Source organism: Haliaeetus leucocephalus, unplaced genomic scaffold (assembly GCF_000737465.1).
Source record: "Haliaeetus leucocephalus isolate CR32 unplaced genomic scaffold, Haliaeetus_leucocephalus-4.0 Scaffold802, whole genome shotgun sequence".
In the NCBI taxonomy this organism is placed as follows: domain Eukaryota; kingdom Metazoa; phylum Chordata; class Aves; order Accipitriformes; family Accipitridae; genus Haliaeetus; species Haliaeetus leucocephalus.
This window is the reverse complement of record NW_010973238.1, coordinates 1456057-1468772: the sequence shown is the minus strand read 5'-3', so window position 1 is coordinate 1468772 and position 12716 is coordinate 1456057. Positions and strand designations below refer to the sequence as shown.

At 39.2% G+C, this 12716-nt stretch overlaps 1 protein-coding gene across 2 annotated transcripts in view; it reads left to right on the top strand.

Annotated features, from left to right (window-relative positions):
- Positions 1-12716, top strand: part of ARVCF (armadillo repeat gene deleted in velocardiofacial syndrome) — a 169037-nt gene that overhangs the window by 88424 nt on the left and 67897 nt on the right. For both annotated transcript variants that reach the window (XM_010581676.1, XM_010581675.1), the window contains exon 4: positions 5569-6068. In XM_010581676.1, coding sequence (XP_010579978.1) covers positions 5569-6068 — 500 coding nt within the window. The remainder of the gene's footprint in view (positions 1-5568; positions 6069-12716) is intronic.

Below are 12716 nucleotides of genomic sequence, written 5' to 3'. Positions count from 1 at the left end.
GTTTGCACTTGTACTAGCATTCATGGGATTTCTTTTTCCCTAAAAACTCTGGAGCAGCTATTGCCAGCGTTACTATTCCAGACTAGACAGGATATGAATTTTTAATGTTGACTGAATAGACAACAAAACAGTTTTCTGCTGTTAAATTTTCTATGGCAGAAGCCTGACCTAAGAGACTGAGACAGCATTTGGTGGTCACTTCCTGGTACAAATTATTACTACCAGGAAAAGAGCCAGATTTTAGATTAAATAACTGTAACACTAGGTCTTTCTTGCTCCTGTTATGTATAGACAGTGCAAGCATATTGGTATCATGTACATGTTAGTCACGTTCTACTTCTGGTGTTATTTTTCAATCTAGAATATGAAGGCTTATATTTGTAGATAAACTTTCAGTCAGCACTTCTGGCCTGACTTTACCCATTTCAAGTGTGGTCTCGCAGCAGCACCGATGCAGGCGTACTTAAGGCTGAGGAGGTATCTATGACTGTAGATAGGCCTCTCTGGTTTAATGACCAACCGTAAGTGTAATACCAGGATGTAGGCAACATTGGGATGTTGTCTAGTTTGGGGCAGGAGTGTATGGACATGCCTGGGCGGAACGGGGTGAAGCAAAAAATGCAGTCGGTTTGGAAAAGATTCATTTTTTTTCTGAGGTTCCTCCTTAGAGCAAATTTGATCTCAGTTTGTTGATCTGGTAGCAGAAGACTGACCTATGACTTGAATTTTACGTGGCAGACGGCAACCTGAGTCAGCTCATCCATTAGCAGCTTTTGGGTGGTTCAAGTCAAGGGGATTTCGGTGTTTTAGCCATATGGCCCATAACTCAGACTTGTCTCAGCAGAGGATTCAGTCCAGTTTGGAATCCTCTTGGGCATCCTATCGGGGAACAGAGGCTGGCAAAAGTAGGACCTCATCTGCAAAGTCTTTAGATTTCCTCTTCAATGTTTGGCACAAAGTTCCCTACTGAAATCCCAAGCCTTTCTGGTCTTTTATCTTAAGCAGAGATCAGCTGCAAACTGTGATGAATGTAACACTTGTATAAATTGTTGAGGATTAAATGTGTAAATCCTTTACCTGTTTACTCAAATGTGCTTATGTTGAAGCCACAAGGAAGGTGATAAATCCACAAGCTCTCTCCCAGTTTTAATCTATGCTAGAATGTGTTTTGATCAATTCCCTGAGAGAGGTGATTAGTGAGACCCATGGCATCCTAAAAACTCGGCTGCCTTCCTACAAACAGATGGAAGGCAAGATGCTTATAGTCGGCAACTCTGGCGTACTACCAGATCTCTTCAGTCCCGAGAGTAAAAGCTCTTGGCTTCCTGAGCACAGATGACTCTATCTGCTGAAGCTCTCGTTAAGTCCTTCTTGTGTGTCAAGTGGCTTTCCATTCCAATGTAGCTGCTCTGCTGGTGTGAAAGTGAAAAATCGCATTTGACCCCACCAGTCCGACTTGGAAAGATGATTTCTATACTCTCTCTCTGTGTAAACGTATTGCTGATTTTACTCATTTGTCTTCAGAAACTGGGTGTGTTTAACTCCCTGATAGATATTTGCTTTTGACTTCTTCACTCTTTGCCTACTCTGTACTTCTCTGGCTCCCAAGCCCCCTGTTAAAGGAGGGGAGATGGGACTTGACCTGGGCCAGACCATCCTCACTTGCACAGAGAGTGGGGATCTCTGTCTGCCAAGGCAGTCGAAGGCCTTGTGGTAGTTCTGCATTACGCTGCCTGATCAGTTATTTTGCGTCTTTGCAGTGCAGGTGGTTTTGGGGGGGGTGGGGAGGGTTATTTTACCTTCTCCAGACTTGATCACTGTATTTAGTCATGTGAATCTGAATTGGTGTGATACTTGCCTCCGCTGAGTTTTCTTGTACAGCTCTGAAGTTCACACTAGGATCTTAGAGTTTCTAGATAATTATTTAGGGTCTTGAAGGGTGAAGTGTCCAGGTGTTATCTTTGCTGCCAGGTAAAGTCATTGGGTTTTGTTACTGGTGCATTAACGAGTGGCTCTTGACGCTGTTTCATCCTGTGGAGATATGTTGCATCTGACCTGCATGGGCTTATTTCAGCAATAGTGTTTCTTGTGTTCATCCTTTCTCTACAGGTACTTGAGAGACAGTGTCTTGTTTCAAAGTAGCTGTCTTTGCATACTAAAATGGTGGTGTTAGACCTGCAATCCTATTTTTTCACTAAGGAAATGGTCCCGCAGAATCAGGTTGAGATTGGCAGGAACAGTTATAAGTGAATGGTTCATGTAAGAATGGGATTGTTTGAAAGTGCCAACGATTGTTAAAAGTCACTTATGGTTCAGGGTCTGTTTCCTAGAGAATGCTTTGCTTCTGCTGTGAGGATGGGGCCAGCAGTATGTGCTGTAGTCGCCACTTCACCACAGAGTAGTAGCTGGTGGGTTCTAAGCAATGCTGCCCTCCTCACCACCACCTGCATGATTCATCCTAAACCGTCCGCAGCTCTCTGTACCTACGGCACTCAGGAATGCAACCTCTTCCCTGCAGCATGAAACACTCAGCATCTTCCCATGTCCTTTTCTACCCCAGCTCTGTGGTTTGGGGATTTCATCAGAGAGGGATCGTCAAAGGCAAAGATCATCAAAGCCTATTGGCTGTCTTTAGTGCATCAGTAGCTTTGTATTGGAACAAAGAGAGGGAAAAAAACTTAAAAAAAACCAAAACAAACTTTGTTAAAGTAAGTAGCAAGTTGGGATGTGATCTTCTTTCTTTTTTTAATGACTGATTCTTTACTTCAGGTATTCACATTCATATTTAATAACTAGTGATTGACAATTTAAAAAAGTATTGTTGGTACAAGAGTTATGCGGTGCTTTCTCTTGTCATGATAGCATTGCAATTTAAAGTCCTAACTCTGAAGTTTTCTTTTGGGTAAACATGAAACCAAGTTGCTCTGTGTGGCACAGGGGAGAGGACACAGCATGAGGAAGACGGGCCCATCTGTGTGGTTCTGTTTGGAAGGCTTCATGGAGATAATGCAAACAAACTGCATCCCAAGACAATAATTTTCTTTGTGTATTTGTATGGATGAGGAGGAGAGAGAAACTTAATTGTGCAGGTGTAATTGAGGTGGTGTACAGTTATCTTGTGGGCAGCTCTTAGGACTGAGGCGTGCTGAATTGCATGTTACCAAGTCAAGCCAGCAACAGCTGTGCGGAGGGCAATTATTAAAATTAATCTTCTGCTTCTTTTCTTTTATGCAGTCAACAAGAATTTAACATGAAGATGAGTTTGAGAAATGAGTTTTTGTTGTAGTTTTAATGCTGCTTGTCCCAAATTTGCATATGTAAAAACAGATTTTTGTTTGAGGAGTAGTTAAGGAGTTTTGTTATTACTTCTGTGCTGTGTATATGCGCAGAAGTAAATCTTTTCAGTGTTGTTACTTCTTGGAATGATGGAAACAGTTTTGTTCTGTAACAGCTGTCCAGATGTTGTAAATTACTGTGTAGAGCAAGTACTGAATTATACATACACAAATAACTGCATCTGTAAAAGGATTTCTTCAGATTCATTCTGAGTTTTGGATAGTGGCCCATTTTTATCCTTTCATTCAGTTTATGGTTTAGAACGGCAATTAAAGGAACTTAAAGTCAGTAGAGGTGCTTTTAACGTTAAAAACGTTAATTGTACAAGACTAAGTTCAGTCTCCACCTCCGGTTGCTCTTCTCCCCAGAGTCTAGTTTAATTAGCAGTCCCCTTAGGATAACAGCAAGCTCCATTTTCTTTGAGTTCTAATGGTCTGTACTTCCTTCAGCATGACATCAGAAATAGTTCAGTAACAGTCAGTCAGTGCTTAAAATGAAAGTTTTTAAGAATCATTTTGCAGCAATTAAAACTTGACTGAGATGATTACAACACTGAGACGGTAGCTAATCTGTCCAGGACAAAACAGTAAGGCCAAAAGCTGCTGCTGTTTAAAAAGAAGATATACATAAAAAGAAGTCAGTTTATATTAACATCTATTAAGAGTAGTATTAGAGGGAAGGGAGGATGAAGAAAAATCTTCTAGGCTTGAGATTTAAAACAATGGGATTCACTGGAATTTTGATTCAGCTTCCCAGTGGGTCACCTCAGCTCATCATCCCTCTCAGCCAGGTTAGTGAGCTGGTGTGAGCCTTTGGGGCAAAGCCTGAAAGAGGATAGATTGCAAAGTTGAAAGTGTTTGTGGGAGTTCGGAACTGTTAGGTGCAAGTCGCCTGATTGCCCTGTGGGCTTATTCACATATAAAATTGAAGACTTTGTGACCAGTGGGTCACTGTGTGCAAGTTTCAGATTTCCTTTTGTACTCCTAAGGACTCAAGTATTCTCTCACAGATGGGTGCACTGCACATGCACTGAAGCTCCTGTGCACAAACTATGCGTATTTGGGAGGATGAAAGGTGTCACTGAATAAGGGATGAAGTATATCAGCGAATCTCAAAAACAAATTCTGAAGTTATAAACACCTTTCCTTACACATCTCTTGCAGAAATGTTCTGTCTTTAGCAGGTAGTTGTAGGAAGTGATCAGAGGGGGGCAGATTTTTTTTCTGAAGGTTAGATATCATAGTTGCAGCGGTGGTTGTTAAAAAGTTTGTCAAATACTGATATGTTTTGTTTTTTAAAGAATACGGACATTTGTAGTGTGAGAATGTACTGTGTTAGAATATTTTCAGCTGTGTTGATTGTAGCTTTGTCTTCTATGTGACAGTAATATCTAAATAGGTGTGTTAGCCGGTTGTGACTGACCTTACTTCAGTTACACACAGTGAATTATGGCACAACGAAATGGATGCCATTCATTCTAATGCTGTAAATGATCTTAAGAGTGTCTACCATCCAGGTTAGTTGCTGATCTGGCAAGGGACGCTCGGAGTACTGGAGTTGTTTTGGATGTCAAGCAAATGACTCTAGTGTTAAAAGTTGGACCCAGGTCTCTTGATCATCAGCATTTTTACCTGTATTCCAAATGATTTTGTACAAGATAGACTTCTACATGCTTGGATTCAGGGTGTAGGTTTTCCATCATCTTTGACATTGTTACGTATATTGATGAGTTCAGTATGCTTGTGTGAGCATCAACATGGAAATGTAGCGGAACTTCCCAGACTTGCTGAAAAGTGTCTGTGGTCTCTGCTCAGGCCTTGAATGCCTTAATTAGAGTTTTGGTTTGTTGCAGAAGTGGCAGCATTAATGAAGCTCAGTGTTTCCTACTGAATGTAATCCAGCTCTATCATAATTGTCTTGCTAAGTGACCAAGATGAATGCAATCTGTTTAATGACTTGCAGTTCCTGTCATTGTTTCATTGCTAACCAAACAAATACTGTGCTGTAGTCCCATCACTGCTGAGTACTCAGCTATGGTTAATTTTCAAGTTACTACAAATAAATTATTTGAAAGTGTAAATACGCTGCCCCTAATGATGTTTGTGATATTAAAAGGTTTGCTCATAGCTGAAATCTCCATACTGACTCAGAGGTACAGAGTGTTTAAATGTGCTTTTTTCTTTTTTACCCCCTCCCCCACTTTCTTTCTTTTGGGACTGTTGCTTCTTACAGGGGCTACGATGACCCCATCGAGACAGAGATGGTTGAAGAGAGGATACCTTACCTTCATGGTGGCTACGCAGCACCGTTGGCACAGCCAGAGAGAGGAAGCATGGCTAGTATTGACCGTCTAGGGAAGCGCTCCCCCTCTATTGACAGCATTCGTAAAGACCCCAGGTGGAGGGACCCTGACCTCCCTGAAGTAATTGCCATGCTCAGCCACCCTATTGATCCAGTCAAGTCTAACGCCGCAGCCTACTTGCAGCACTTATGCTACGAGAATGATAAAATCAAAAAGGACGTGAGGCACCTTAAGGGGATACCTATCTTGGTGGGCCTACTTGATCATCCAAAGCCAGAGGTCCATCGTAAAGCCTGTGGGGCTCTCAGAAACATCTCCTATGGGAAGGATAATGAAAACAAGGTGGCTATAAAGAACTGTGATGGGATCCCTGCATTGATCAGACTGTTGCGAAAAACAAATGACATGGAAGTCAGAGAGCTAATTACAGGTCAGTGTCTGTAGTTTCTTTAATGAATTATTCTTTAGAGGAGTCCTTTCAGCTCCAGGAACAAGAATTTCTGGAGATCAGAGCATTGAAGGAGAGTTTAGATCAATTCTTAAGCTGCACCATGTTTGTGGTGTGACAAAGTCTAAGGCAAACGTGCCTTTCAGGAAGAAATTGAGATCGTCTGCATGTGTAGCACACTCGGGTTTCCCTGGCTGCTGAGAGATGGATGATGCTTCTTGGATGTAGCATGCAACTCCATGTGGTTGAGTTACTGAAGCTTAAATGAGTAATAGCAACTTCATTGACAGGTAATTTGTAGTGTGCTTGCCCTCAGCGTGTTATAATCATGAGGTAAGATATGCTAATCTGAAACTTTCCTTGTTAATCTCTTATAAAACAATCCTGCTGCCATGTCCCCACTACTTCATATTGATAGAACAGTCAGTCTCCTCAGGAACACTTCCAGCTCCTGGTGCTGGGGACTCTGAGGCTGTGTATAAAGCGGCAGCACTTCTGGGCTGGAAAACTCAGATTTTAAGGAACTCAGAGTCTGCTGTTGAGATGCTCTGGGCACAGGGCTTGCTTGTTGCAATAAATGGAAAAGGGAGAATTACATTTTGAAGTTACTAAGTTTGTGCGCACTTTGCAGGGAGTTTTCAATCACTTATAACTCCGTTATTCAACCTGTTTTTTATTTGGACTTAGTCTTGGACATAGTCCAAAAAGAGTGATAAAGTATATGCCAAGTTTCAAAGTTCAACCATTAAGTGGAAGAGGGTGGAAAAGTATGTCAGCTCTTAAGCTAAGGAGAAATATATTGTTCTTTGGTCTACAATAACTCATGAGGAGTGAAATGGATTTCCCTTTCTTTTCTCAGAAGCAGCAGGGGATGTTTGGATGGAGAGCAGGGCAGTCACAATGAATTTCAGTGCCAGAACAGAATTTTTCAGAAAGTTTCGTGAGTGTGAAAATGGGTACAGGGCTGAAATTGTTTAGCTACCTTATCAGTGTTGGATTCTGCAGGCAGACCCTATTGCAAACATGGATTAAGCCATTAGAAGTAAACATCATAATTCTATAATCACCTCAAAAAAATTATAACAGCTCTCCAAGTTCTTACTGGTAATCATAATTCTCTGAGATGAACAGTGGCCTTGGGTGTTCCAACTGTTCTTCCCCAGCCATTATAGGGTATTTAGCAAACTAGGTCTAAATATACAGTGTAGAAAGTAGCAGGGATATTTTTCCAGTCCTTTGCTAGGGAGCTGGTATAAGAGAGCTGTCTGTTTTGTCAGAGAACCTCTAAGTAGCATGTATTGGTTGTGCTTTGATTGCTGTCTGTGCTTTGTCTCTTAACATGAAAACTCTGTAGGTAATATTTATACTCTATTTTTGCACTCATTTAGTATGATGGCTGACTTTATTTTTATTTTTTTTTTAAATAAAGAATATCTGATTTTCTGTTGTTCTGGTTTACTCAAAGCTCATTTCTGGAGTGCTGAGAAGGAATAAATTTATTTCTTTAGATTCAAGAAAGGAGAAGCCAGTCTATAATTTACTCTGAAGGAATATCATTGTAATGCTAAGTGGTAATCAGTCACTTTTGAGATGGCAAAAACAAGCTGGATGTTTTCCCTTTTCACTCTAAATGGCGATTGCTTTGATTTCCAGTTGATTAATTAGTTTTACAGTTCAAATACATTTTATTTGACAGTAGCTCCTGCTAATTAAATGTAGTATTTTTATTCCACTTCGCGATTTGCTATTTAAAGCTCTTGATTTCCCCTTACCGAGAAACATGAGGAATACTGAGGGCATTAACCGAAACAGATGTCCAGCAACAGATGATGTGCATTTAATCTCCACCTAACCAGGAATAATTTCATTCCACTTCTAAAATGATATCACCAGATCCGGTGTGAGACATTCAAGCATCAATATAGAAGAGAATAGTATTCCAGCAATGCCTCTGTGACTGATGCTGATGTACTTGCAGTCAGTGTTCAAAGCCTCAGCTGATAATGTGGAATTGTCCATTCAAAAAATGAGCTTCAAAAGTCAGTACAGAGAAACAAGAGCCAACTTGAAGTGCAAAGGGAGCATTCAGCCAGGGCTGCTACAAAAGGACTGTGTTTTGCAGCCTCAAAAATTCAGATCACAATTCTGATGTTCTCATGGTGGGAATCTTTCTTATCCAAGTACTTTTCCCTAGTGGTAAACCAAAGTCCATCTTTGCCATGGAAGTTTTTCATTCTGTCTGGAGTGAAATCTCTGAGGACTTCTGCAGCAATGCAAAAAAAAAGAAAGGAAGAAAAGACAACAGCATACAGGGTTTGCTTGTTTGTTTCTTTTAACAGGCTGCAAATTCATGTTTGGTATGACACATTGACTTTTCTGTGGTTTAATATTTCTTTAACTCAATACTGGCTGCTTTTTGAAAGATGAATAGTAATCATCAGCTGGTCATCCCAGATGTGGACAAATTATAAAATGATCCTGCTTTCAGAGATTTAAGTAATTTAAATAATTCAGATGTCTGAATTCAAGAGCACTTCCAGTCTTGAAGTTTTGCTTCTTTATGTGGGACACTGCCTGCCTGCAGGACAGGAGGTATATGGGAGCATACAATAAGACTTGTTATTTGCAGCTGGAGAGGGTGCTTTCTGGCAAAAGAGAGCCTCATTCTCATCTATTTTGAGAGTCAGTCCTTGGGTTTAGTACAGCTCCATGGCCTCTCATTTACTTGGTGATCTGATGCAGCAGCCACAGCTGTCCAGAACAGTATGAATCAGACCAGCCAGCTGGGTCTGGTCAGTGGGTTAATGGAGTGGGAAAAAGCCAGGCCAATATGTTAAAAACATGTAAGAGGTAGATGCAGTGGCAAGGGAAGAATTGGATGTGTGATGCTCAGCGCTGAACGAGTGAAACTTGATGAGTGAGAAGTGTGTTCACTTGACTACTTCTCGGAATGTATGCTTTGGAGAACACAACCTAGACAAACACACTGACATGCAATTCTGAAAGCAGGCTGAGTATACTGATACAACACTACTGCCAGATTAAGCAAGTCTGTAGCTTTTTTCTTTCAGATAGCACTGGTTTTAGCAGAATTTGAAAACCTTCTTGGGGTTAATGCCATCTCTGTTTTACCAGACATTCTTGATATATCTGCACTAAAACATGATGTCCCTCCAGGTAAGACAGATAGATATGTGATGCGTGTAAAAATACCTTCAAAACTCAAGATACATTCATAAAATACCACAAATCTCACTTTTCTTTCTTTTTGAAGTGTGGAGTTACAAAAAGTCTCCCATCTACTGCACTGAGAAAAGCTTGATTTAACTGTTAGAGTGTCCATAAGTAAATCGTAAGTAGAGTTGTGATAAGACATGTTCCATAATATTCTTCCTTGCATCGCTTTCTAGTCTTGGAACTGTACTGCTGAACCTTCAGTGGATCATTTTCTTGAGAAACTGAGAGAAATGAGGATTAAGCTGATAAGGAATTAAATCTGTTCTGATTGGGAAAGCTGCAAAAGTTTTATCTTGAGTGATAAGGGGGTTTTGTGGAGGAAATGTTCCCATCAGATATGCAAGACCAAAATTCTATTACATTCTTTGAAAAGCAATCAGAAGTTGGTAGCTTTAATGAATAATTTTGTTCTTTGTGAGAACACTGAAAGTAATTTTGTTGTTTAACGACATTGCACTGATTTTAAGTGGTGCAGAACGTGATTTTCCTGATGCTGTATGTTGCCAAACTGGTTTTAATTGAAAAATGATTGACCTTCAAAATGCTCTACAGAGGAAATATTTTGATCTAATACTGTAATAGAAACTTGCAGATTGACTTGCTCAGAATTCACACCTTCTGGGCATTTATGTACACTAAGTCCCTGTCAGCTGATCAGACACTAACTTCTCTTTGAAGTACCATGCTGTTCTGAACTTTCTGATTACAGATGAGCTTACTCCTTCCATTTTCTATTAGAAGGCTTGTCAGAAGAAGGTTCCTTTTCATTGTGTATTCCGTGACACAGTAGTTCACGTCGAGGTTCTCAACTTGACCGCTACTTAACTTGAAGTAGCACAGCTTCAATCTTCAGGACTTAGAATGATACAAGCAAGTCTGTCAAACAAATGCATACAGGACCAACATGCAACAAGAAGTCCTTGGTGAATATAATGCAGAGCGCTTTATTTTTCCAAATGGTAAATGATTTGGCATATATGTATTCTGCCACAATTTCTTTAGAAATCTTTCCGCAGCTCCAAGGAGGCTGAGATTTAGGAGAATATGGCTGTGGCCCTAATCACTTTTAATATTACATAAATCATATAGCTATGTTTATAGCTTATAATTTTTTCAATATATTTTTACAATAATCAGTACTTTTGAAATAAAAACGTGTAGCTCTTGTCCCTGCTTAACATGCTGAAAGAGTAGAGATAATGGTTGTAGTTAGAAATATGTAAATATATTATGAACAGTATTTATGAATAAAATTAAGATTGCTAATGGTTGTGATCATCTTCTGAAATGTAGTAGTTCATCTTCTTTCTCTAGTCAGTGGTCAAAAAGATCAATACTTGTAGTGAAAGTACATGGAAAATTTAGATAACTTCGTTTCCCTTATGCTGCTGTGTTAGTGACTTGATTTCTCTTGAGTGCTATTGATATGAATTGATTAAACTTAAAGTTTTAAAAACAGTGTTTCCAGCTTGTTAGATCATTAGTGTGTTATGCTAATAGAGATGGAATGATTTTTAAAGATGGATGTCAAATTTACAGGGATTTTATAAATTTTTTTTTTTGCTCGTATTTTCTCTTACACTGGTAAAACCTACAGTCTGATCTGAATTTGTTTACTTTTTTTTTTTAAGTTTCCATGGCTGTCACTATCAGTGTCTTTTCCATGGAATTTCCTTTCTCAAGAGCTGAAAGGATGCTGGGATTTAGACCTCTTTGTTTCATAATTTTGCCTAAGAAAAATATATTGTGACTTTTTATTTTCTGTATCCTTTCTCATGGAATACTTTCCCAATGAAGTCAAACTCCAATCTGAATTTTTTTCTCTGGCTTTGGAACCACAAAATTCCCTAATCCCTGTTTATCTTGGGCTACCTTTCTGTTAAGTGCTGTGCATTTTCCTTTACTGGATGCTGTTTAACAGAGGGATTCTTTCAGTTTTCCTCATGCAACTGTCAAAGAAAATATTATAAATTTAAGTGTTTTGACATTTTTGAATAATTTGAAGAGTTTGCACTTTTTTCTTTTTTTTCTCTAGTAAGACTGTCTTTTATTCCTCACAGGTTGTTGGTGTTTTCTGTGAAACATTTGAGAGATGGGAGGCAGATGAGAAACTGAAAAGCTTGTAAATTGTTGGGGTTTTTTCTTCAAAGAGGATGGAGGAAAGGCATTCTGTTTAACTTCAATCCCTGTTGTCTGGTAGCCACTAAATGAGATCGACAGTCAAAATGTGTTTGCCCTAAATGCTTTATTACATCAATTGCAGTCAGCTTCTTAATAAAAATTGTGGATGAGTATGTATAAGACATCCTTTTGCAGGGACAGGTAGTTCTCTTGGTCTGGATGGGGTTACTAGCATCAGTGAAGCTGACTTGTGTGTGGTAGATTGACAGGTTAGTGCTGTTTACAGTGTTGCAATCCAGTTAGAACACTATTGAATCCCAGTTGCGTTTAGTCTCTTGAAATAACTACTGGTGAATGAGAATATAGGAGAGAGGGAGTTTGGAGGTGGTAATTTTATTTTACACGTTGGGGTTGAAGGTATTGAAATCTGGACACAAATCTCTTTAAGCAAAAGATTTGAGCACTGGAAAACTTCTGTATAGTCCTGTAATATTAGAGCTTTTGGAAATTTTATAGGTATTTTTGGCTTTTTAATTATATGTCTGCCTGATTCATCTTAAGCAGTGAAATTTGCCCTTGTATTTTCACTATACAGACAACACATTATGTCACTCCTCCAGGAAAGGGGAGAAGGCAGAATCTCATTTCAGGTGCAGAAGAAGTATGTGCATTTAAGGAAAGAGATCTTAAAATTGAAGGGCTGTCAGATTTTAAAAATTAGCTCTTCCTCATACAGATGATTTTAAATCTCCACATTGTTTCCAGTTGCAGTATTTTGCAGTTTCAGAAGAACAGAAATGCAGGATCCTTACAAACACTGTACTTGGTTCCTCAGTTGATGCTATCTTTTCCTAATAGTATTTTTTTGACCACTACAAATACCGAATGCTCCATTTATGATCCTGTGAGGGAACTCTGACATAACCCACCAGAACCAAGGTATTTTGCACCCATTGTTCTCAGTTTGAATCTAGGTTTGCTTCAGAGATGATTATCCTGTATAATTTCCTGGGATTTATCCATCTTGTTCAGTGCTGGATGTTCAGATTTTGCATTTGAATTTTGAAGTACTGAGCCAGCAATGCATTTAGGGATTAATTGTAATTATTATTTTTGTATCGGCGAGTCTGATACGCTTAAGGAATTGATGTACAATAACTAAAGGAATACTGTCTAGTGAAGTATTTAAAATTAATTGGGCAGCTTATATGTCAGTTTTTATAGTCTCATTATAAATATTGACTTATGTTTGTTTCTTGTATGATCTATATT